Source organism: Vanacampus margaritifer, chromosome 14 (assembly GCF_051991255.1).
Source record: "Vanacampus margaritifer isolate UIUO_Vmar chromosome 14, RoL_Vmar_1.0, whole genome shotgun sequence".
In the NCBI taxonomy this organism is placed as follows: Eukaryota; Metazoa; Chordata; class Actinopteri; order Syngnathiformes; family Syngnathidae; genus Vanacampus; species Vanacampus margaritifer.
In genome coordinates, this window is record NC_135445.1 from 11,773,491 (window position 1) to 11,798,389 (window position 24,899).

At 39.2% G+C, this 24,899-nt stretch overlaps 2 protein-coding genes and 1 long non-coding RNA gene across 5 annotated transcripts in view; 1 reads left to right on the top strand and 2 right to left on the bottom strand.

Annotated features, from left to right (window-relative positions):
- Positions 1-607: 607 nt before the first annotated feature.
- Positions 608-9,403, top strand: rad23b (RAD23 homolog B, nucleotide excision repair protein). Of its 3 annotated transcripts, none has more exons than XM_077543128.1 (10): positions 608-820; positions 1,387-1,468; positions 1,722-1,801; positions 2,073-2,278; positions 2,349-2,398; positions 4,606-4,733; positions 5,632-5,752; positions 5,829-5,956; positions 6,861-7,037; positions 8,891-9,403. In XM_077543128.1, exons 1-10 carry the CDS (start codon positions 755-757, stop codon positions 9,002-9,004), a joined length of 1,152 nt encoding a protein of 383 aa, XP_077399254.1. In that variant the 5' UTR covers positions 608-754; the 3' UTR covers positions 9,005-9,403. The 3 variants fall into 3 exon arrangements, with proteins under 3 accessions (XP_077399254.1, XP_077399252.1, XP_077399253.1); XM_077543126.1 differs by having other exon boundaries at positions 609-820; positions 2,046-2,278; XM_077543127.1 differs by having other exon boundaries at positions 609-820; positions 2,046-2,278; positions 5,632-5,746.
- Positions 9,404-10,937: 1,534 nt separating this feature from the next.
- klf4 (Kruppel like factor 4) lies at positions 10,938-17,202 on the bottom strand. The gene is made up of 5 exons (XM_077543075.1): positions 17,014-17,202; positions 16,806-16,914; positions 14,090-14,903; positions 13,545-13,715; positions 10,938-11,771 (listed from the first exon to the last, which is right to left on the bottom strand). Exons 1-5 carry the CDS (start codon positions 17,016-17,018, stop codon positions 11,596-11,598), a joined length of 1,275 nt encoding a protein of 424 aa, XP_077399201.1. The 5' UTR covers positions 17,019-17,202; the 3' UTR covers positions 10,938-11,595.
- Positions 17,203-21,566: 4,364 nt separating this feature from the next.
- Positions 21,567-24,899, bottom strand: part of LOC144034351 (uncharacterized) — a 33,786-nt gene continuing 30,453 nt past the window's right edge. Inside the window, exon 3 of the long non-coding RNA XR_013288205.1 lies at positions 21,567-21,713. This is a non-coding gene — a long non-coding RNA (uncharacterized LOC144034351). The remainder of the gene's footprint in view (positions 21,714-24,899) is intronic.

Here is a 24,899-nt window from a genome sequence, read left to right on the forward strand (position 1 = left end):
TTTTTTTAAATTAGCGCTGGGTGTGACGTCATCGAAATAAGCCAAACTCTTTGTATAGCCTTCGCGGTGTAAAACGCTTAAATTGTACCCAGTCTAACTTTTATTTGGTTTCTAATGGCGTAAATGTAGATTAGCTGTCGCCGAAGGGCCAAATTGTACGTTTATACACTTCCGTGTGTGATCGAAGGAGACGACTTCATGCTGCGTTCAGGTTACCTTAAAAATCAGAGTTTCAACGGGCCTAACGTCACACTCCGAGAAACTATAAAGAGCACACGCACAGGTTACGTCACGAAACAAAGAATAATGTATAAAGCCGCGTGTCGTAGTGATATTCTTAACTAAGCAGACAAACATGAGCACACACCACACGAGTATTTAGATGTCCCAGTGCAACCGAATGCAACAGTCCATCTAAAAACGAAACAAAAAATACCAACCAGATAACTGACAAAAACGAATAAGTTGAACGTTTTATTTTTAATTTATTTCAAAACTATGAAGTTCACTTATGCCAAGTGTTCTTATCTGATTTTAATCACGCATTTTTTTATTTATTGTAAATACATGAACTAGATTAAAAATTGGACATAGAAAACCACCGAAGAAGAGTGCATAAAACGTAGAAGAAGAGTGGTGCAAAAGCGGCATGGCGGCTGACAGTTTGTAATGTGACAGCGAAAGGATCACAGAGTCCTGCAAGTTTAACACATCGCCTTTACACCGGGTCTGTGGATATTACTACACCGCCATAATGCAGATCACTTTGAAAACTTTACAACAGCAGACGTTCAAAATCGACATCGACGAGGAGGAGACGGTAGGAGTGTAAACATTAATGGTATCATGCGGGGGACTGGAGCAAGACTATTTGTGTCACCATTTTGCGTAAACCATCTCTTTGTATGGTTTAAAAAGCTAATAGTATTTGTGTCATGCCTTTCAGAATTTGTATAGCTCACCTTTTACGTGAATTGATAGTCACGATTGTGCGTATTTAGCCATAGCCCACTACTTTGTGCAATGTGAAATAAAACCCAATGACTCTCCCCTATAATGAACGAGTCTTATACATAACGTTAAGTTTTAAAATACTTTTTTTTATATATATGGAGATCTGCATGAAATGGATTTGTTTTAACATTTGATTAACATCTTAATAAAGGGGCTAGCTAGATGACAAGAGACATTGATCCAGAGTGACTATAGGTTAATTTTAGGTTCAACGACTCCATCGTTAAATGAGTAGTCAGCTTCAGTTTATGGCTACAAAGTATACTTTGGACCTTTTGTTGGATGACGTTAAATAAATGTCTGTTGTAACTTGTACCTCAAGTTGTGGCTGGAAGTATAACGATAAATGAATATGTAATGTTTCACTTAAAGGTGACTACATTAAAAGAGAGGATTGAACAAGAGAAGGGAAAGGACAATTTTCCTGTTGCCGGGCAGAAGCTCATCTATGCTGGTACAGTATTCTATTTTTACTAGAACATTTTGTCGCACTTTAGCCTTTCACTTTAGTGTTTAAGAAAATAAGAAGAACTTATCCTTTGATGTTATGCTTTAAAAATCTATTCTTATTTCTCAATATACGGTTGTGCTTTGAGAGATGAGTTTAATTTGTTCCCTGACCATGCTTGTAATTCAATACACTCAGATCTCTCCTTTCAAATTCGGTTGAATTTATGTGAATTTCTCTTGACTTTTTGCCCCCCCAGGTAAAATCCTCAGCGATGATTCTGTGCTCAAAGAATATAAAATTGATGAAAAGAGCTTTGTGGTCGTCATGGTGACAAAGGTATCACCGTATGCTTATTTTTCTCTTTTTGTAATATTCTAATAAATAATGTCATATCAAAAGCATGCATTTTATGTTCATGGAATATGCTTGAGATTTCCCATTTGTGTGAGTAGCTGTTTTGTGGGCCACGATGTACCCCCACCTCTTGCCCCAATTCATCTATGATAGGTTCCAGCTCACCCGCAGTGTAGGAAACCGGATGAATGAAACCTCTAAAAATGTTTGTGTTTTTGTGTTGAAGCCTAAAAAGGCCCCTTCTGCATCTCAGCCGTCCCCAGCCACGTCGACGGGCGGCGCGGCGCCTCCTCCGACACCATCATCCGCGTCGCGCAATCCATCCGTGCGACTTCCTGCGGACGGCCAAGCAGAAGCAAGGCGACCTCCTGCGGCGGCGGCGGCGGCAGCTTCGGCGGCGGTTTCGGCGGCGGCTTCGGCTGCGGACTCCACTACCAACCCGGCTCCTCTCTCAACTGGGTAACGGCATGAAAAAGCCTGTAATGTCCTACATTTTGTGGATTTTATACTATTTTGCTGTCTTTCGCAGGCTCCTGGAGAGTTTCAGCAACTTAATGGACGAGGCTGGTTCAAATGTTGGTAAGGCCATGTTATCCTGTTAACTCATTCACTGCCATAAATTCATTTGAACTATTTCTATTAGTTTAACGTTTTTTGCTACTTTTGTTAACAAGAGTAAGAAAATGTAGAACTTTTTTTTTTTTGTACATTTAGAAAAGATAGCTAGCTAGCTTGCTTAACTCATTCACTGCCATTGACTGCTATAGAGGTCAAAATTTTATTTGAACTATTTCTATTAGTTTAACATTTTTTTTCCACTTTTGTTAACAAGAGTGTAAAAACCTACATTTTGAGCAGATATAAAATTTGTGATTAATTGTGACTTAACTAGTGAAGACGTGATTAATTACAATGAAAAAAAATTATCACCTGACATCCCTAATTTTAATAATCTTTTATTGTTTAAAAAAAGAAAATATTATAAAAAATTGGGGGCATCAGGCAATTAAAATTAGTAACCTAGGGGGAAAAAAATTTACATTTCGAACCGATACCAAATTTGTGATTAATCATGAGTTAACTAGTGAAGTCATGTGATTAATTCCGATTACTAATTTTAATTGCCCGATGCCCCCAATTTTTTATGATATTTTCTTTTTTTTAAATCTTTTTTTTTTAACAATAAAAGATTATTAAAATTAGGGACGTCAGGTGATTAAAAATTTTCATTGTAATTAATCACATGACTTCACTAGTTAACTCACGATTAATCACAAATTTTATATCGGTTCGAAATGTAAAAAAAAATGTCCCTAGGTTTTCATACTCTTGTTAACAAAAGTTAAAAAAAAAGAGACAGACAGAACGAGAGCGAGACAATTTGCGCCCTATATGTGTAACAAACTCGAGTATTTCCCAAATTTAGCTAGCGCGACTTAGTCGATGTACGTGTCAAATATCACAAAAAGTAGGTCAGTACCACCTCCAGCTGTGTCCTGTTAACTCATTCACTGCCATTGACGGCTCTAGACATAAAAAATTCATTTGAACTATTTCTATTAGTTAAACTTTTTTTTCTACTTTTGTTAACAAGAGTATGAAAACCTAAAAAAGGTTTTATTGTACATTTAGAACAGATTTAAAATGTGTGATTAATTGCGAGTTAACTAGTGAAGTCATGCGATTAATTACGATAAAAAAATTTAATCGCCTGATACCCCGAATTTTTAAAAATCTAAGTTGCGTCAGGCGATTAAATTTTTTTAATCGTAATTAATCGCATGACTTCAATAGTTAACTCATGATTAATCACAAATTTTATATCTGCTCTAAATGTACAATCATTTTTTTTAAGGTTTTTATACTCTTAACAAAAGTGGAAAAAAATGTTAAATTAAGAGAAATAGTTCAAATGAATTTTTGACGTCTATAGCAGTCAATGGCAGTGAATGAGTTAAGCAAGCAAGCTAGCTAGCTAGTGGCTAGCGTAAAAATTCTACATCTTCACTCGGTGATCTATCTTTCCAAACAATACTAACAGATGAACTCAAATGCATGACATCAGTCACAGAAGAGACAAGTCATGTCTGTTTTTAGCACAAAAAAAATAGCTGGTCAATACCGGATCTGGAACATGTCATGACTCCGAAACGCTCGCCAACTGCACAAGAGCAGCGTTACGTAGTTGATTGGTTGATGCTAGCTGAAATGACCTTCAGTGAGGCATCAAGTATTATCCATTAGGCGTGCGCCAAATAAACGATTCTCATAAGAATCGCGATTCTCATTTAGTACGATTCAGAATCGATTTTAAATGTTTCAAAATCGTTTTATTTGAAATTATTTTATACAGTCTTGCCTTTGTCTGTGTGTGCCTTTTATTTGGAGCGCTGTTCATGTTGTACCCGGTTTGGCCACTGAGGGGCAGTGTGGTTCCACGCGGTCTAAATTGTAGCCACATTAGAGAGTAGAAGGAAAAAGTCTCGATCAAATTATTCCAATAAAAGTTGTTTTTTTTTGCAGCGTGGAGACGTTCTTTTGAGTGATAAAGTGCCGCGAGTAGCGAGCTAATTAGCATTAGCGAGTCAGACTGGAGTACATCATTACGATTCCTTGCACTTCTATAGACACAAAAATCATTGCCAATCAAAATCATTTTGAATCGAAAATCGTCCGCAATCGAAAATCGATTCTGAATTCCCACCCCTTTTATCCATGCATTTAAAAACACGTTTTCCCGAACATTCGAGCCAACCACCGAAGTCGTACTTTTGTTTCTGTTGTAGTGACGGGGGCGTCGTACGACTCCATGGTGACGGAGATGATGCTGATGGGCTACGAGAGGGAGCAGGTTGTGGAGGCGCTGAGGGCCAGCTTCAACAACCCCGACCGAGCCGTGGAGTACCTGCTCTCGGTAAAAACTGGCAGTCCGTCAACAAGAATGTACTGAATGTTCCCTTCGGTTGGCGTACGCGTACCAAAAATCTACCCATGTCACTTTTAAATCATGTTCAGTGTCAAGTTTTAACAGCTGACACTTAACGGCTGTATTCACTAACAACCCCAACAGCGCCAGTTGATTTTTTAGCATTTTAACTCCTCTTTTAAGGCAAACAGAATATGGTGTACTTTGACTATGCAAACACGCTGCGTATCAAATGAAAGATTGCGTTCCGTTCTTTCACTAGAAAAAAAAGTATGTTTCTACCTTCTTTAGTTATCGCCATTTGAAAATAAGTAATTTGAGTGACATTAAGCGAAATTTGAAAAGAAAACAAGCTTTTTGTGAAGATACATTTTCTGCACAACAGTGACTTTGATGCAAATATTTTTTTGGTTTAGTGACGCTCTGTGAATTAGATCTAATGTGACAAAGGCTTTGATCACTCGCGGCATCCTTGAAAACATTATATTTCATTATATCGGTTATGTTTCACTGCAATTGCATACACCGGGCAGAACATTGAAAAGACATACAATGCTGCCATCTGCTGGCCATAGTTAGTGTGTGTTTGTGATTTTCCACTTCCACAGCCCATTGAGGGGAAAAAAAACGTATTAAACGTCAATTAACGTTTTTGGCAGCATTCATTTGGATTTTAGTAAACGTCATTAAACGTTTTTGGCAGCATTCATTTGGATTTTAGTAAACGTCATTAAACGTTTTTGGCAGCATTCATTTGGATTTTAGTAAACATCATTAAACGTTTTTGGCGACATTCATTTGGATTTTAGTAAACGTCATTAAATGTTTTTGGCGGTAAAAGAGTTAAAAGCAGTCTTACAGTACAGATTAGATTCTCATTCCGCAGGGTATCCCAGGCAGGGACCAGGTCCAGGCCAGAGGGTCCGATACCGCATCGAGTGGAGCTCCGGCCGGACCTACGGGGGATATAATTGACCCAGAAAACATGGATACCTCACAGGGTACAGGTAGCTCAAGTTGCGCTAGCAATGACTTCATGTTCAATCCTAACGTAATGCATTGACATGGTGGTTGTTCCGGCAGATAATCCGCTGAATTTCTTAAGGAATCAGCCACAGTTCCACATGATGCGGCACCTGATCCAGCAGAACGCCTCTCTGCTTCCTGCTCTGCTGCAAGAGATCGGTAGGGAAAACCCTGAGCTGCTGCAGGTAAGCGCAGACATTGATTCATACTACACTGACTCGTGCCAGAAAAGGGCTTGGTTTTAGCACTACTAAAAAGTTAGTTAAACACTAGGGCTCAGACTCTCATCCAAAATCCTGATTCAAAAAAACTTCTCAACCGATTTATTATAATTTGCACATTGTCGAAAAAACATGGAGTAGTGTTGTTGGCAATGGTCACTAGGGATGGGAATCTTTGAATGTCTCACGATTCGATTCCAATTTTTGGGTCTGCGATTCGATTCAGAATCAATTTTCGATTAAGAACGATTTTTGATTCAAAATGATTTGATTGACAATGATTTTTGCTTCAATCTATAGATGTGCACGGAATTGTAATGATCTACTCCAGTCTGACTCGCTAATGCTAATTAGCTAATTAGCTCCATATTGCAATAAACAACTTTTATTGGAATAACTTGATCGTGACTTTTTCCTTCTACTCTCTAATGTGGCTTCAACTTTACAGTGTATTAGACCGCGTGGAACCACACTGCCCCTGAGTGGCTAAATCGGGTACAACATGAACAGCGCTCCAAATAAAGGCACACACAGACAAAGGCCAGACAGTATAAAATAATTTAAATAAAATCGATTTTGGGACATTTAAAATCGATTCTGAATCGTACTAAATCAGAATCGCGATTCTTATGAGAATAGATTTTTTGGGCACACCCCTAATGGTCACACCTTGTCATCGCAGCCTTTATCTTGTCCAAGGTCTCATTAAAAAAATAAAAAACAAAAAGCCAGAAAAAAAGTCTCATTCAAATGAAAAAATGCAAACAGCTGTTTATACTACAACAAACCATCACCTACGTCCCAACCGTATCAATTTCCTGTTCAACGGTTTTCCTGCTTTTAAAATGAATGTCATTTCCTGCCGCAGGAAATCAGCAACCACCAGGAGCACTTCATTCAGATGCTAAACGAGCCTCTCCCCGAGTCGCCCGGGTCTATGGCTCATGACTCCGGGGGCTCCGGAAGTGCACAGAGTGACTCGCAGAGTGGTAGCAACATGAGCTACATCCAGGTCACGCCGCAGGAGAAGGAAGCAATCGAGAGGGTGAGCACACGGGGGAAACCCCACGCGCCACCGTTTAGCGGAACAGGGATGTGATTTTTCCGCTAATTCGCGGAATTCCGCTTTTTTTATCCCCAGCCCCCCCCCCCCCAAAAAACAGATTTTTTGTTTTTTGTTTTTTGTTTTTTGTAGTAGTAGTAGTAGTAGTTCATTGTGTATGCACATGACTCCGACAGATAACATCTTCTGCTATAACAAAGACATTTGTGGTATGCTCTAATATGAGTTACTTTTCATTTGGTCATGATATAATTATTTGTTCATGAAATTTGAACTCTTCAACATTATTTATGTGTTAACTTAGTAATCACATTAGTTAGATATGATGATATTCTCAGTGATAGTTTTTAAAAGCAAAGGCAGTCCAATGTTTTTGAATGTGACTGATTTTGAGTTGACTAAAACTGACATTTTATATGGGATAGTTCAATATACATTGAAAATTTATGCTGTTGTTTTGTCTATTTCTTTGTCATGTGAGTGCATTGAAAGTACTTAAAAACACGGAAAACCCATGAGCTCCGGGGGGCTTCGCCCCCCTTGTCCCCCTGGACCTAGCTGGGTGCCTGCGGCCCCCAGACCCCCGGCTAAATTTTCAGATAATTTCACTTTGGTCAAATCACATCCCTGGCGGAACCTCCACATTTGGAATTCAACAAAAAAAACTGATTTATAAAAAGGGATTAACTCTGTTTTGTTGCTTTTTCTTTTGAATTTTGTCTTCATTGTTGTTTTTCAAAATGTTTGCACTTTTTTAATATTCACACAAAAAAAAAGGGAGGGTTCACTATTTACCCCACCATTTAATTTTTTTAAATTTTTTTTAAAGAGTTTCTAAAAAGAATATTTGGGGAGGGTTCACTATTTAACCCCCATATATATACATTTTTGGGGGGAGGGTTCACTATTCACTTCCCATTTTTATTATTTTATTTTTGAAGAATTTCTTTAATATAAAAATAAATGTTTATTTTGGTAGGGTTCACTATTTAATCCCCATTTTATTTTTTGAAGAAGAAGAATTTCTTTAATATAATTTTTTTGGGGGGAGGGTTCACTATTCACCTCCCATTTTTCATAAAAAAAAAAAGAATTTCTTGAATATAAAAATGTTTATTTTGGGAGTGTTCACTATTCATCCCCTTTTTTTGAAGAATTTCTTTAATATAAAAAAAATATTTTGGGAGGGTTCACTATTTACCCCCCATTTTATTTCTTTATTTTTTAAAAGAATTTCTTTAATATAAAAAAATGCTTATTTTGGGAGGGTCACTATTTATCCCCCTTTTCTTTTCTTTTTTGAAGAATTTTTTTTTATTTATATATATATATATATATATAATTTTTTTTTTAGGCTACTATTTATCCCCCCCTTTTTTAAATTTTTTTTTTAAAGAATTTCTTTAGTATAAAAAATATATATTTGAGTAGGGTTCACTATTTATCCCCCATTTTTCGTTTTGTGAAGAATTTCTGGGGTTTAAAAAAAAGTTTGGTGGAGAAATAGAACATTTCTGAAATTATATATATATATTTTTTTAAGAAAAACTATCTGCAAGCTAGGCCTATCTATTAGACAGGTCCTTCGGCAAATGAATGCTTTTTTGAATCGTCCTCATCATCCACTCCAAAATAAGTTCGAGCTTTTGCCCAAAAAGGCTCCAGCTTTCCTTGATCCCAAGTGCAATTTACTCAGCTCGCTCAGGTTCTCAAATATCTTCATAAATATGGTCAAGTATTGTTGTAAAACATTTTGTGTACTGTATATTCCTATTGCATGGCGGGCAGCTATGTCTCGCATTTGTGCTTATCCCTTTTGTGTGTGTGTGTTGCAGTTAAAAGCGTTAGGCTTTCCCGAGGGACTGGTCATACAAGCTTACTTCGCGTGCGAGAAGAACGAGAATTTGGCCGTCAACTTCCTTTTACAGCAGAACTTTGATGACGATTGAGAGACGACCGACTGCTGATTTGTGTTTGAATTCTTATGTTTGATTTGCCGCTGTTGAATAGAAGCCATTTACGCCACCCCCCAAAAATGATCTAATTCACCACTTTGTTGATTAATTAGTAGTCGTGATCTTTTTTTTGTCTTTTCATATGACCCCCCCCCCTTTTTTTTAAGGAAAATCAGCATGGTTTAAAATGGCTATAAACTATACACATACCCAAAGTCTGACTTTTTTTTCCTAATTTTTAAAAACTTGAACTTGTCAATCATTTTTGTTGTTGGACCTCTTGTCCCTACCACCACATAAACCTTATCAGCATGTGAGCAAGCTGAAGTTATGTGCTTTACACACATAAGAATAGACTTGTCATGGAATCTTAAATAAATGCCATGTGCTCTACTGTGTATGCCTCCATTGGAACGATTTAACCTCTTTGTTACTATTTCAGGTTATTCTTGTGTGTTTCACTGTCACCTCGGCGCTCCGCCTAACTGTTAGCAAGTTACAACATGTTCATTTTGTGCCAAATGCACTATTATTCCCATGAGCCTGCAGTGCTGTGCTTTTACGAAGGTACTGCCAGAGGGCGACAGAGACCACGAGGCGGCTTTCCAACCTGCTGGTGAGTCACTATATTGCATTTCAATCATGGGGAACGTGGTTATTTTTGAAGGGAGGGAGGAATTAAAAGAACAAATGACAACTAGAAAAATTCCCGCGGAAATTTTGAATGGGACTGCTGACTCTTGTAAATGAGCTGAACAGTTTAAAATTTAAACGACTGGAATCGGTCAAGAAATGTGGAAGTTAACCATAATCAACATCAACTAAAAGTATCTCACTGTCCCTTTAAGAAAAATGCACTTTTCACGCACACACATTTGACTTGGAGACGTCACGCACCCACATTTCATTGATATTGTATGAGAGACGCACACCTCGAACAAAAGCCTCTCACGACTTAACGGTTCAAGATGCAGATTCAAGAAATGGCTCGTTAGAATGGCAAGGGTTTGGGGAACGCGGGCATGTTCTCACTTTCGGATGAAAAATGACCAAATGAGAGCAGGTTGAAAACTTATGATTTATCCAAAATGAAGAGGAAAAAGGAGGCGAATTTAACATGGAAAAGATAGGCGAGTTAGTCCGACTTCTCCTCGCTTAAAGTGAAAATAAAGGTACTAAATGACACCTTAGCCAAATAAAAGTTAGTTTGTCTGAAAGAAGAGACTTGTCACTACAAAATGTGAGAATTTGATGTCTAGTGAGCAAAAATTGTGGCCATGGTGACGAGTTGCAGTGAAACTTTTGACTTTTGGAAATATATTTTTTTGGTTCCCGCCACTCAAAGCCTAATTGCTCCACAGAGTGTAATAGAAGGCTATTTAACTCACTGTCTTTGAACCCGCACAGGGGGGAGAGCTTTCATTCCTTAAAATAAATTTCGACACTGAGCTAAAGATGGGAAAAATTGCTACAAAATGAGCTAAAATTCATATCGGTTGGATAACGTATGCGCGCGCAGCGTGTCTTGGAAAAAGGTGCTTGATCTGTAATTTGTCCCCTCCTTTCTCCATTCATTTCCTATGGGAGTTTTTGGGGAATTGCGTCGCCATGGTAACTCGGAATTCCTAGAAAAGTAATGCCGCACCAAGTCAGATCGAGCCGCATCGTTTGATACCTCATTTGTCCCGGTGCGATCTACGGTACGGGCCGCATTTTTGCGGAAAAATCTGGGGATTTTCTAGGGTGGAGAGTAATATGTGCTGCTTTCAGCAGTCCCATAATTATATGTTTGCAGGTTATTTCAAACTTTTACTTGAACTGTATTTGGTGAGTCCAGTCTTTAATGAAGTTCAGGCACCCTGCTCATTATTGTATTTTTTAATATAAGTAATGTTTGCTGTGGATGTCGGGGAAAAAAAAAATCCTGTTTCCTTATTTGAAATACATTTTATTATACCGTAAAATACAAAACATTTAATAATAACAAAGTATTTTTTTTATCTACAAATGTACAAAGATCAAGATTATATTACATTTTTTTTCCATTTTGGTTATATAAAAACAAAAAAGTTTTTTTTTTTTTTTGTTCAGAGTCACTCTTTCCATTATAAAAAATAGGAAGGTTTTCTTATAAATTATTGCACTTTGCGACTTGCAGTGCATTCTCAGATTGCCTTCACCGCTCCATAACCTGATTTTTGAGTGTGGAAGAGAGGGGAAACACTTGATATATGGCACTTTGTCACCGCTTCTTTGGTACCTTTTTGGGCAAAAGTCACTGAGCACCAGTCGGTATAAATTAATTAACATTATACCTGAAGTGACAGGTGAAATGTGAATATGTATAAATATATCTATGCGTTGTTAATACAGTGTCGTTGGCGATTTAATGAAAGGCCTCTGGAGATTTTCCACGTGAGATTCCAGTTGCTGGTCTTTGAGTTTGGTCACATAAATAAAGTTGACTTCCAGTTTTTGGTCCCGTTCTGACCCGCGCTCGCAGGTCTCGTCTTGATTGTCTTTAGCCGTGAACGCCACAGCATGTCATTTGAATGTTTAGATTTTTTTTTTTTGCAGGTCCCTCCTCATAAGTGTCTCTTCATATGGAGGGCCAGGTGGTCCGATCTGGAGAAAGCCCGGTCACACTTCTGGCACTGGAACGGCCGGTGGCCCGTGTGCTTTCTGTAGTGGCGCGTCAGCTCGTCGGAGCGTGCGAACTTCCAGCCGCAGCCCTCCCAGTCGCAATGGTAAGGCTTCTCTCCTAGTTGGGGCAGGGGGCACACAAAATGGAGGTCAGTGGAGAGAAAATTGTAAATGTCCCCACATCAGTGGTGTCTAAAATTTGTGACCCACCACATGCGTTCTGTTCAGTGTATTCTAAATAATACATTTATTTACACTGTTATTTAGTTAGCTTGTTAGTTAATTGAAAAAAAAACAAAAAAACATAAGCATGTTGGTAATCTAAAAAGCTGTTTAATAAACCGGTAACATTTTGACATTAATCTTTTGTCTTATCACAAATGAACATCGGCCTTAAAAAAAACCCTATCGTTCTGTCACAATTGGTTTTTCCAATTTCAAAAAGTTTTAATTACAAAAAAATAAGGCAATTGAATTTTCCAGTGTATTTCACTGTCAAGTCAAATGTTACAAGATCATTTTTTGGGGGGATCATTTTCTAATTATGGAAATTTAAATATGTTGAATGTTAAAAGATATGACATGGTTTTGTTATTTGGGGTTAAAAGATTGAATCTTAAAATATCCCACTTTATTTATATATATATATATATTTTTTTAAAACATTATATATATGTGTATAGAAGTACAAAATGTTGATAATGCACAATTTTTTTATATTTAAAAAAATTATACTACAAAATACCACAATGCTTTTAATTCTTCATACTAAAAAAGTTGAATATTACAAGATGTCAGACTATATTTTATTTTTTTAAATTAAAATAAGTTGAATGTTGTATGAGTTAATACAGCTGTACCCTGCATATTCACAATTAGTTCCCCTGCAAACTCGCATATTTGCTGATTAAAATATCTATATTTGAAAAATCTAAACGTGTGTATTTTTACCCCCTGTTTTAGTGGGAAAAACTCTGTTGATCTCTCTTTATTCAAAATTAATTTCTAATCATGGATGGCAATTACAGGCCAGGTCTATCATCTACAGATAACAATGCTCACAGCATAATGTATTGATTTTAGCATGTTGCACTTGCATCTTCATTTTTCTCTACAACGTCTTCAGTGGGAAAGGTTTGGACATCCCAAAATTACAGAATACATGTGCTGTTGTTGCTTTCCGTAAAACCTAAAAAGATTAATAATAATAAATACCCATACACTATGTTGCTTCAACTGTAGCAGTAGCTGTAAGATACCACTGGGTGGCAGTATTACCCTGTTCCCAAACCATTCTGACAGGTGTCTTCAAGGGGTGAGTAGTAGCAGTTTTTATTTATTTTTTCTAAAAATTTGTTATTCAGGGCTTACCTTCTTTTTACACTTATATGAAAGTGGCACAAATTAATTCACTTCAAATTACAGCAAAAAATACTTTTGAAATAAGAATAACTTTTTTTTCATATTTTCAGAGCTTGAAATGCTTAAAAGTGTTTGAATTTTGTTTTCAACCAAAAAACATCCATGTTTCCATTTACTGTCGTCTCTGCTCTTACAAAACAAGCTGCGCTTGGAGCCTAATATAAATACATCTTTGTTGGTACGAGAGCTGGGTATTGCCAACAACCTCATGATAATACGTATCACAATACATGGCCCTTTAAGGCAATACATATCCTGATGGTTTACATTGCTTTTTTTTTTTTTTTTTTATGGAAACATGCATAATGTAGACCCAAATTATATTTTTATTATGCTGGATGGCAAAAATGTTTTCTTCCGGTTTGCCTGGTCGAATCTCCTTTTTTTTTAATTTTTTAATTAAGTCAGAAAAAGACATTTTTAATCATACCTGAGAACTACTTAACGAGTTGCGTGTTTGCTTGGTTACCTGTGTGCGTGCGATGATGCGCTTTGAGGTGCGAGCTCTTAGTGTACGTCTTCCCGCAGCCGACGTAGTCGCACGTGTGCGTGGCCACGCGCTTCCGGGGCCACGAGCGCCGCCCGCGCTTGGGCTTGGGCTCCTCTGGCAAGCAGTCGCCGCTGGAAACCATGAGGGGGTCTGCGTTAAAAAAAGAAAAAAAAAAAAGAAGAAGAGTGACGCGTCATGCTTTTTGGAGATTTTTGATGCAAGGCGGCGTAAGAACGAGAGCGAGATCCAGTGGAAAACAAGTCGTACAAGAAAAACAATACGTTTCATTTGCTTCACATCTGGTCTGGTTTCGGCAACTCTACGATTAAGAGACGGTTTTGCGTCCAAGGCCGTGGGATGTCGGTTTTAATCCCTTTCAAGCGCTTGTTTTAGGCTGTAATTACAAGCCACCATGTTGTATCGGCCCTGTTTAAAAAAAGATTTCTTTGACAATCTGCTCTTTGTTAGTGTCTGCCTTTTTATTTTCCTTCCGACTAATGCACGGATGTTGAACATGGCGCTACCTTGGTACTGCTGCATGGCGGTGGGCTGAGGGTAGGCGGTGTATCCCTGCGGCGAGCTGTGGTGGTATCCGTGGGGAGGTAGCGGAATGTGAGCGTGAGGGTGGCCCAACACCTGGTGCTCGCGGCTCAGGGGGTGATCCGGGGACAGCGACGAGGACGAGGACAGGCGGCCGCCGCCCGTCATGGCGGCACGCCCGCCGTTTCCGGGGAAGCCGTGCAGCTCCAGGTGGCCCGGCCGCTGCCGGTGCAGGTCCATCGGCTGCGAGATGGTACAGTTACTGGGGGCCTCCTGCTTGATCCGGTGGCACGTGAAGGGCGGCGACGCCCGTGAAGTGGGACGGTCCGACGCAGCCTTGGGGGGGTTGTACTCCGCCAGGTCCACTGTGGTCTTGACCACAAACTTGCCGTGCAGGCTGGTGGGGTGGAGGTACGCCGGGTCCAGTTCAGGTCTCATGAGCTCCGCCACGAAGCCCCCGGACGGCGAGACGTCACTGATGTCCGGGATGGTGTAGAGCAACTCCGCCGAGCCCTGAGGGGACGGCAGCAGAGGGTACGAGGAGGAAAAGGAACCGGGCGAGCTGGGCGGCAGGGCCTGGACGGAACCGCACGCCATGATGTCGTCCTGCTGTTGCTGTTGTTGCTGCTGCTGCTGCAACATGGAGTTGGACAGAATGAAGTCATAGTCCAAGTCCAGGTCTGGCTCGGTGTCTTTCTTGGACATGCTTGTGGTGCAGGTGGCAGTTGGACGGTCTGGGTCCGAGCTTCCGGTTGGCACACTGAGTCTCTTAAGATGGGACAGCTCCTCCTTCCATCTCTAGAAGAAAGTTCCAGAGGCATTAATGACCGGGATCGTGAACCAATGACATCAGCTTGGAAGCTATTGACGAGATTCAGGATTAATTGGGGTCCCTTATGGTTAGGAGCAGATTGCTAGACTCGGAGGTAAATGCTTTAAAGGAAAAGGGGGAAAAAGCGATCTTTTACGCTAGGGGCTAGCCATCGTACCCCTAAAGTACAACAATCTACCTTTTCCTGAGAGTCCAAGGTACAAAACTAAAGTGTTATCAAGTTTCCACGACTAAAATATTTTAGATTTGCTTTGGACAGCTATCGCTAATGGTAGGTCGACAAGAAACTTTACCTAAAGTATAACCCTGGCCTAAAGTATGTCAATCTACCTTTTCTGAGAGTCTAAGGTGTCCAATTGGCAGGGTTAGGGTCTGTAAATAGATTAGATTACATTAGTTTCACCTTGAGGCTTTTTAGAGATAAGTTGCCATGGCATTCATGACTATGGGACAAGCTATTGTACCGTATTTTGCCCTTAAGGTACAACAATCTACTTTTTAAGACAGTTCCATCTCTTGAAGTAGATTGTGGTTGAAATTCGTACAACAAGTCTTTGTACCCCCCCCCCCCCCCCCCCCAAAAATGCAATGTACCTTAAGTCAAGAAATGCAGCTGATTGGGTTAGGAAAGTTCTCCCAGAGTTCATCTTGGGTCAATTGCTGTCCGTAAAGGTAATTTACAACTTAATCAGGCTGATAGTTTGAATCCAAAGTGTCCGTAATGTAACAGTTCCAGATCCAAAAATGTTCCTAAGGTCAAAGGTCGAAAAGAAGTACCCCATACAATGACCTCCTTTTCAACTGAAAGGTTTGGTTTCGTCTTCCCGTTTATCCCGTTCGTGGTCAGCTATGTGAACCACTACATTGCAAATCAATCAAGAAATACGTGCAAACTAGGGCTGGAAGTCCTTGGACACTGGAAAAGCAGACTTTCAGCTTCAATTTGAGAAGTTTCATATGAGAAGGTGGAATCATTCATGAGTTACATCCATATTTGTAAATATTTCAATGGAAATCCTTTGTCACGAATGTCGAGATCACGGTAATGACTCAACCGTTGACCAATATTCATTTGTCTTCAAAAAGTGTGCCTTTGCAATCTGTTCAGTGTCATTATCCACAGTAATCTGATTGCAGAACAGAGGAAAGGTTTTCTTTCCAAAATATTTCATCTAATCTTGAACAAAATTACTACCCAAAAGTTGATGGTACTTATGCTTAAGTATGACTAAATAATCCCTTAAGTTAATTTTGGCTGATATAATGCATGTCTAAATAAATGGATGGACTCTATTCAAATGGCAAATGTTTTATTTTAATCAAGTTTCTGAAATCAAAGCTGAAAGTCTGCGCTTGTTTTCATTCCAAATTCATTGTGTACAGGTCATGCGAGTTCATATTCATCATTTACTGGCAGGTGACTTTTTATATATCAAGAAATATCTATTAGTTTATGGACCAAACATCTTATTGGACCACCAATCTATTGTTTATTTAGACCAGCTGTAGCATATAGCCTACATAACACTGAAATCTGGTATATGCTAACATATATTTAAGCAAGTTTGTGCTTTTCCCGTTTTTATGTAAAATGATGAGTTTGGGGGAAACATTTATTCGCATTAAAAACATCATTTGGGTTAAAGAGCTTCTAAAGACTGGTGTACTAATTATGACAACAAAATCATTTGAGCTATTATTGACCTGTCTAACCTGTCATTGGTGTTCTTAAAAATATATATATTTAAGCCATTATGTTATAGTATAGTTGAACAAGCTGCCAAAGGACATCTTTTGATGAAAAAAAAAGTACAACCCGGCCTCTTTAACAGATTGTTGTGCCCAGAAAGTGGGAAGCTTGTACTCACTAGGTTGGCACTTCCTATGACTTTGGTCTTGACAGCGGGGCTGGTGAAGGTGGAAAAGGATGGCAGCAGGGTCCCTCCTAAAGCCATCTCCACGTCATTTGGAGGCTGCCTAAAGATAGACGACAAAACGACAAATAAAGTGCTGGTCCTGAAGTTGTAAGTCCTTGGTGGTGGTGGTCCTAAAAAAAAAAAAAAAAAAAAAAGTCACCTCATTCACGAGAAATTCTGCTCGAAGAAGTGAGGAGGGTAAAAAGTAGCCGTTCTGCTGTGTGTCAAGACATGCTGCGAAAGAAGAAGCTCCCCACGCGTGGGTTACTTCTTATTTTTTGTTGTGGGGAGACACGAAGGCGCCGGCTGTTTTTGTGGGGGGCTGGGGGGGAGGTCGGGGGGGATTCCCTCGCTGGCCACGCGCAAAAGGAGCGGTGGCAGCGCGTCTTGGTGCGTGTGGACTGGGAGCTCCGCGCCGAGCCGTTGCTCTTAAAGCGCCGGTTTAGGCCCCGCCCCGTTGCCGAGGCAACGGGCTACAAAACACCAGCAGCGCGAAGCTGCGCGTTGTTTGTGTTAGCAACAGTTACCCATGCGCACTGCGCGCTCGTTCCTGTGTAAAGTGATTAAAGACTTATAAAAAAGTTATTCCTCGGAAGAGTAGTTTATTGTGTCAGGAGGGTCACCTGGTCGCTTGCTGCCGTATTTACACTTTTACCTCGGGCGCCATGTTAAGATTTGTTCCCTTTGCTTACAGTGAGGGCAAATTCACCCCCTTCACGTCATAATTTTAGAAAACTCAGCTCAAAATCAATATTAATCTAATAACATGAGAAATAAGTTTTTCAATGTATTGAACTCAAAACTGATGCGGATTGAATGCTTTGGTGTGCAGATACAGATATATATTTGCCAGCCAAAGTTGACAGCAAAAAGATTTCTGTGATCTGATCAACCAATCAGAGGGCAGTAAAATGTTGACGAGGGCCAGCGCTGACCCTGAGAGGTGAATTAGATCTGTGATTGGTTAAAGAAACAGCCCCTCTGTAATTATAGTTGCATGGCCCACACTATGGATTCTTGAAGGTTTGAGCAGGTTAGAGTGACATGGCAGCACATAGATGCTGAAATCTGATTGGACCAAAAAATAAAAAATATTACATCCATATATAGTTCTACTGGAATCAGTGCAGCTAAGATAAATGATGGGACATTGGGAGGGTGCAAATTAATGCAATATAATGAAACAAAAATGTTAATCAAGGTTGTAAATTAAAAAAATAAAAATTTGACACTTGCATTTTTATTTTTTCTGCATATATAGGTTGATATTTAGGTACATATATGTACTACATACAAATCGAAATCATATTTTATCAGAAAAAAATATCAATATTGCACACCTGCATATCAATATGTCTATCTTTCTTTTTTTGTGTGACAAACAGCCGTCTCTGGCTTTTCTTGGACATCCAACAGGACAGTTAAAATATCACTCAGGTATCGATCGACACGGTACGTTAAAATAAATTCAGAATTCCCACCACCTGCAAAACACAAGACTAGCTCCAATCGTGAGTTATGAAAATCTGACATGGGAAAAACTCACCCGGGGAGTTATCACAATGGCTGCGAGCGCTTTGCAGTGCTGCGTTTGAACTGGTTTTGAAGTGCTTGTGTTTGCTCAGAGCTAGTGAGCTAACACAAGCCTCTTTCTCTCTCTCTCTCTCTCTCTCGCTCGCTCGCTCACTTTCCCTCATACAGTCTCTCTTTGCGACAATTACGATTGGCCAAGTTTTGAGAGCAAACAAAGGTCTCCGCCGCTCATCCTGCTTGCATCAGGATCTTGTCCGTTGGGCATGTCAACAAACATTCCAACAAGACACACTAAGTGTCAATGTAGTTTTTTTTCTCCTTTTTTTTTTTTTTTAAGTTTACCTGAACGCATGCCACTTTTTTTGTTGGCCAACACACACAAGACAGTGGTGGGAAAGAAACATTTTTGTGCAAGAGAAAACGTATCCCGCGGGGATACACTTGATCTATTAGGTAATCTGTCTAAACATCCCATTACGATGTCTCCTGTAAACACACCGCAATAGCTTTAACCCCGACAATACTCCTCAATGTGGGCTACGTCCATTGTAGCCCGCTTCTTTATGTGGACAGATAATGCATTTTTTTTTTTTTTTTTGAAAATGATCCATGCTTTATATGGCAATAATAAGCAAAGGAGTGAGGGGGAAGAGTGAAAAGAGATAAAGGCTGAGAAAATGACACCACTGTCTTGCTGTGTTTCCATCCTCCTTTCAACACAATGATGGCGGCTTAGTGTGTCCCACTGAGTAAAATTACACGTGAATACAACGGAACTGTGACATAAAGTACAATTTTCCGGAAGAAAATAAGGTCCCGAAAGTCAAGAGTTCAAACCTGGTGTCATGTGTGATGTCACACAGGTTTGGTTTGGCTTTTCCTTCAACAACTGCACACATAAACTTAGTCAAGCAACTATGAACTCACGTCAAAAATTAATTTGAGCTATTTCTATTAGATTAACATTTTTTCCCCACTTTTATTAACAAAAGTAGGAAAACCTAGAAAAACAATTTTTTTGCACATTTAGAACAGATATAAATGTTATGATTAATCGTGAGTTAACTATTGAAGTCATGCGATTAATTACAATTTTTAAAAAAATAACCGCCTGACGCGATTTTAAAAAGCAAAGAAAATATTATTAAAAAATTTGGAGCGTCAGGCGGTTAAAATGTTTTATCGTAATTAATTGCATGAGTTAACTCACGATTAATCACAAATTTTATATCTGTTCTAAATGTACAACATTTTTTTCTAGGTTTTCATACTCTTGTTAAACAAAAGTGGAAAAATTATATATATAATAGAAATAGTTCAAATGAATATTTGACGTCTATAACCGTCAATGGCAGTGAATGAGTTAATAGTAGTGTTTTATTGTTTTAGAGTGGTTCAGTTCATATCAGTACATCTGGGATTTATTGGCTGAAGTGATCAGCATCACGTAGCCGCTGCAACTCCCCGCATTGAGATCATTGGAAACAGGTTCTTTGAAGACTCTTAAGTTGTTCTCAGGTGTGAATGTGTCTTTGCACCCGGCCATCTCCGTTCCTTTTACACAGGAAAGGCAAGGCAACTTTATTTTCTGCATATGCTGTATGTAGCACATTTCATACACAAGGCGTTCAGTGTGCGTCACACAATCAAAAGCACAAATAAACAGAATAACTGGAGATATTTGCAAAGCAAAGAGAATATTAGTAGCTTATTAAAGTTGCTAATTGACATTTAAAGGGACACTTGACTCACTGAGCCATTTTTAGCAGTACAAATTTCATATTTTGTCTAGAAAGAATTTGATAACTTCTTCATTTTTCTTGTACAATAAATAACTTATTTTTCCACTTGGTGTCACCTGTTTTCTGTGTTTGGCCAGCAAAATGAGCCATGATTGGTCATTACCTACTTCCTCAGCACACATGATGTCATCTTCAGTCGACAGCAGGTGGAAAAAATAGTTTTTTAAGTTATTTATTGTACAAGAAAAATAAAGAAGTTATCAAATTCTTTCTGGACAAAATATCAGCGTTTTACTGCTGAAATGGCTCAATGAGTCAAGTATCCCTTCAACTCATTCACTGCCATTGACGGCTATAGACGTCAAAAATTCATTTGAACTATTTATATTAGTTTATAAAAAAATCCACTTGTGTTAACAAATGTATGAAAACCTAAAATATATATATATATATATATTGTACAATTAGAACAGATATAAAATTTGTGATTAATCGTAAGTTAACTAGTTAAGTCATGCGATTAATTACAAAAAAAAATTAATCATCTGACGCCCCTAATTTTTAATATTTTCGTCTTTTTTTATTAATTAAACATTTTTATTTTTAATAAACTTTTCTTTTTGCTTTTAAAGAAAAGATTATTAAAAATTAGGGGCATCATGAGATAATTTTTTTTTATCATAATTAATCGCATGTCTTCACTAGTTAACTCACGATTATTCACCAATTTTATACCTGTTCTAAATGTACAATAAATAAAAAAGGGTCTAGGTTTTCTCACAAAAGTGGGAAAAAAATGTTAAACTAATACAAATAGTTAAAATGAATTTTTGACATCTATAGCCGTTAATGGCAGTGAATGAGTTAAAAATGCTTAAAATAGCTTAATCAAAGGGATGGGAAGAAAGCATCGTTTTAACCTGGTTGACTTCACTTCTGATGGCAACTTATTCCTTTGGTGTGCAGCATAACAACTAAATGCTGCTTCACCATGTTTACATTGAACTCTGGGCTCCACTAATTGACTTGATTATGCAAACCTCAGGACCCCAATGGGTTTATATGAAATCAGCATTTCTTTGATGTATTCAGGACCCAAACTATTCCGTGTTTTTTAAGACCAGTTGCAGAATTGCAGAGGCCAGATAAAGTGTGTAAGGGACAATAGCTTCAAACATTTAATAATAATAATAATGATAATATCATGGTCGCAATGTATCCCACCAGGCTTTTTCCACGAGTTTGATCATATATAAGTTGTTCAGCAGGATCCAACAATAAGGTCAGTTCACATGAAACTATTACAGCTTCCCATTTGAATGACACTAAATCCAAATCAAAGATGAGATACCATTTTAATGAGTATTTTGTTCCTTGGCAGAGGAATAACTACACTATCAACAAATCCCAATTGGCCCCGAAGAGCAAATGCCGACTCACATCATCAACAGGATGATTTACATTCCTTGTTGTCCAACTCTTGGAATTCCGCAGCCCACCCAGTGTGAATCATATTTTAGAGCACAACAAGCCAAATATCGACCATAAATTCACCACTCTGACCAGGGCGCAGCGCAGGAACGAGCTGTGGAGAGATTGAGGTCATTACTGTATTATTAAATTAGAATTCTTGCGTTTATTATTGTTCCGACAAATTAATCTTATTTTGGGGCGCTGAGTTTCCCGAAAACTCGGACAAGACCTTGAAAAGTTACCTATGCTCAGAATAGAGCAGGAAGCCATTTTGGTTTGAAGCAAGCCATTTTAGGCCAATTCTAGGGCTCGTGCTTTGACAAACTCGTAGACATACGGGCGTCGTTTTATTATGTTCTTATTATTATAGCGGCATGAATAACAGCCTGTTAAGAGGTGTAACATTTTCCATTCATTAGCTGTGACGTGACACGCGCGCTGTCTTATCACATGAAGTTAGCTCAGGTGTTAGCCATTATCCTAATGCTCCCCTCTAATGCTTTTGCAGGTGAACTGTAAACAGTCAGTGGTCACCGAGTAAATTTGAGTAGCGGCAGATTAGGACTGAAGATATTCAAGCGAGCGTTGGGCCACTCCGCTCCGGATGCCGCTCAGTAATTATTAGAAATAGTTGTCATTCTTGCACTAATTCGTGAAAGTCGAGTCGCTACCTTGCACAGGCCCCCTCCGTCACACTATGGAAAGGGGGGGGGGGGGGGGCACACGTGTGTTTTGTTTTTCTGTGACCAAAACGGTTTTTAATAGTCTCATTACTGAATGAAGAATTCAGTAAAAACTCACTTATGTTTATATTATAAAACCACTTTAACCTTTTTGGAAATGAATGGAAGTGGAAAATAATTTATTGCAGGGTCTAAATGTTGCTAGTTTGACTCATTAAAGTGAAAAAATGACGTAAAATCATGATTCAACTGTTTTTTTGGGGTTTGGTCATGTAACGTTCGCAAGCGGAGCCCTTAGGCACAGTGATGTCATTTTCAAGTGGTAAAATGGCCGCCCCCTAAAATAGATTAAAATGGCTGGGTTTTGCATCTAGTTCATATTCTACTAAGACAATAATAATCAGAATACCATGTTTAGACAGATTGTAAAGATATTTTTATTTTTATTTTTTGTTAGATTATTCGTTTTTTGGAGCTTTCTCAGAAAAAAAAAAGTTAGATAATTCTTAACAAAGTGCACATTTTGTTGTTGGAGGTTCATTCCAAGTTTGAAAAGAAGTTGAGTTAAGTTAAAAAATAAAAATTGTGTCCCAAAGTGAAGCATTTAATTATTTAACATCCTCAGCTGTCAAACGGGGCATAAATAAGTTAATCATTGTAAAACATGATACAAAAACAACCATTACCTTTGTTCTGTTGTCATCTATTGTTGATTTTTTTTTTTTTTTGTGCTTTACGACCCTCGCACAAGGCACTGAAAACACCCCCCCCCCCCCCCCCCCCCCAAAAAAAAAACATGGAAACGTACATGAAGGTGAACATTTTAGTTTTGCAGCACCCATTTTGTGCGAATTCCAGGACATGAGCCCTCAGTCTGAAGCAGATGTAGGCTGCTGGACAGATGGGTGACTGTAAATTGCCACGCTTTGTTGCCTATGCCGAGCACAATGTCAATATTTGATCATCGTTTTTTGTTGAACTAATCAACTTGGTGTGCGTAATGCGCCAATGTCGTGCTGAAAGTGGTCATTTTGCTTTGTAGCAGCCATTTTGGGCAAATTCCCTCGTGCCACTCCTGGAATGGGCGACATTATATTGGCAAGTTTTTTTTTTTTGTCTATTCCCTCGAATGCGAGTTGAGTGTAGCATCAGTTTGTCGATGTCAGCATTAAAAAGGGGTGTGTGAGGTCTCGTATCAGAGTTAGCATAGGCCTCCTACTTCTACATCGCTCAATGGCTCTTTGTAGCTAAGTACTGTATGTGTTTATCTCCTAAAAGTATATTTTGTTGTTTTGAGGACCACCCCTCAAAAAAATATCACTATCCTCCATTTTGATTCTCAAACACTTTCAGGTCGACTTCCGACCTTCCTGGAATGCAGCATAAACGCTGTGCTGAAAGTAGCCATTTTGCTTTGTAATAGCTGTTTTGTTAAATTCCCTCATATGCCACTGCTGGGATGGGTGTGATTATATTGGTAAGTTTTTTGTTTTTGTTTTTCGCCTATTCCTTTGAATGTGAGCTGAGCGTAGCATCAAAGTTAGTCAATGTTGCCATTAAAAAAGGGGTTGTATCAGAGTTAGCATACTAGCTACTGCTACATTGCTCAATGACTCTTTGTAGCTAAAGTATGTGTTTATGTCCTAAAAGTATATTTTGTTACAGTACATTGTTTACTTTAGCACTAGAGTGGCTCAAACTAACTTTAGTGAATAAAGATTATTATGATTCTGTTTGTTTTTCAAGCGTTAGCACGCTAACCTCCGCATGCTTGAGCTTGTCAAATGTTTCACATTGCGTTTTGTCATCTTGGTGCGTGTTTGGTGACTAAAACAAACATTTCCGGAAATGAACAATTCAAATGTGGAAGGATTTGTGTATTGTGTCTGATTTATGAGCCTTATGAAGGAGGTTTAAGCTGGACCACAAGGTTCTGTCACGTCTAACTGACTAAGCGCTGTGGCTTCCGTTGGCATTACAGGACGTCGCAGAGCGAGGGAGCTCCCGCCGGGCCGCCGGCTGTCCGGCCTCTGCCTGCTCCGGGATTCCTCGTCAGCCTTAAATATGCCGGTTATTTTTAACTGCCCACGTCACGGGGCCCAGCACCGCCTCCCCCCTCTGCCCCTTTCTCTGCTACAATGTTTCCTCTCTGCCAGGAGGGGAAATGAAGGGGGAGCCGCACTTCCTGGTCACATGACACAGTCCGGGCAGCTGGAGGAGAAAGTTTTTGCAGGCTTGGACTCTCTCACCGGGCATGTTTGTGATGCATCATCGAGGGATTGAGAGTACATCGGCAGACAGCGGGGGTGTGTGGAGACAGTGGTGGATGGTGGTGGGTGGGAGGGGATGTGGCCAGGATTAGAAGCCTCTAAAAAGCAAAGCCCCCGCGCGACTCCAGCAGAGTGAACGCTGTCTGTCGGATGCGGGAGAGTCAGGGACTTCCCATGAGCTCACCTTATTGATTCAAACTTGGACGCCGTCGCGGCTCGCCGACGTCACACAATTGATTTTTATACGACTTCCAGCTTGCTGCGAGCTCATTTTTAGGCTAACGCGCTTCCTGTTCCTCGCTATTGCTCGCTATGTCTCGAGGTGTGCCGGGGGTTGACGATTCA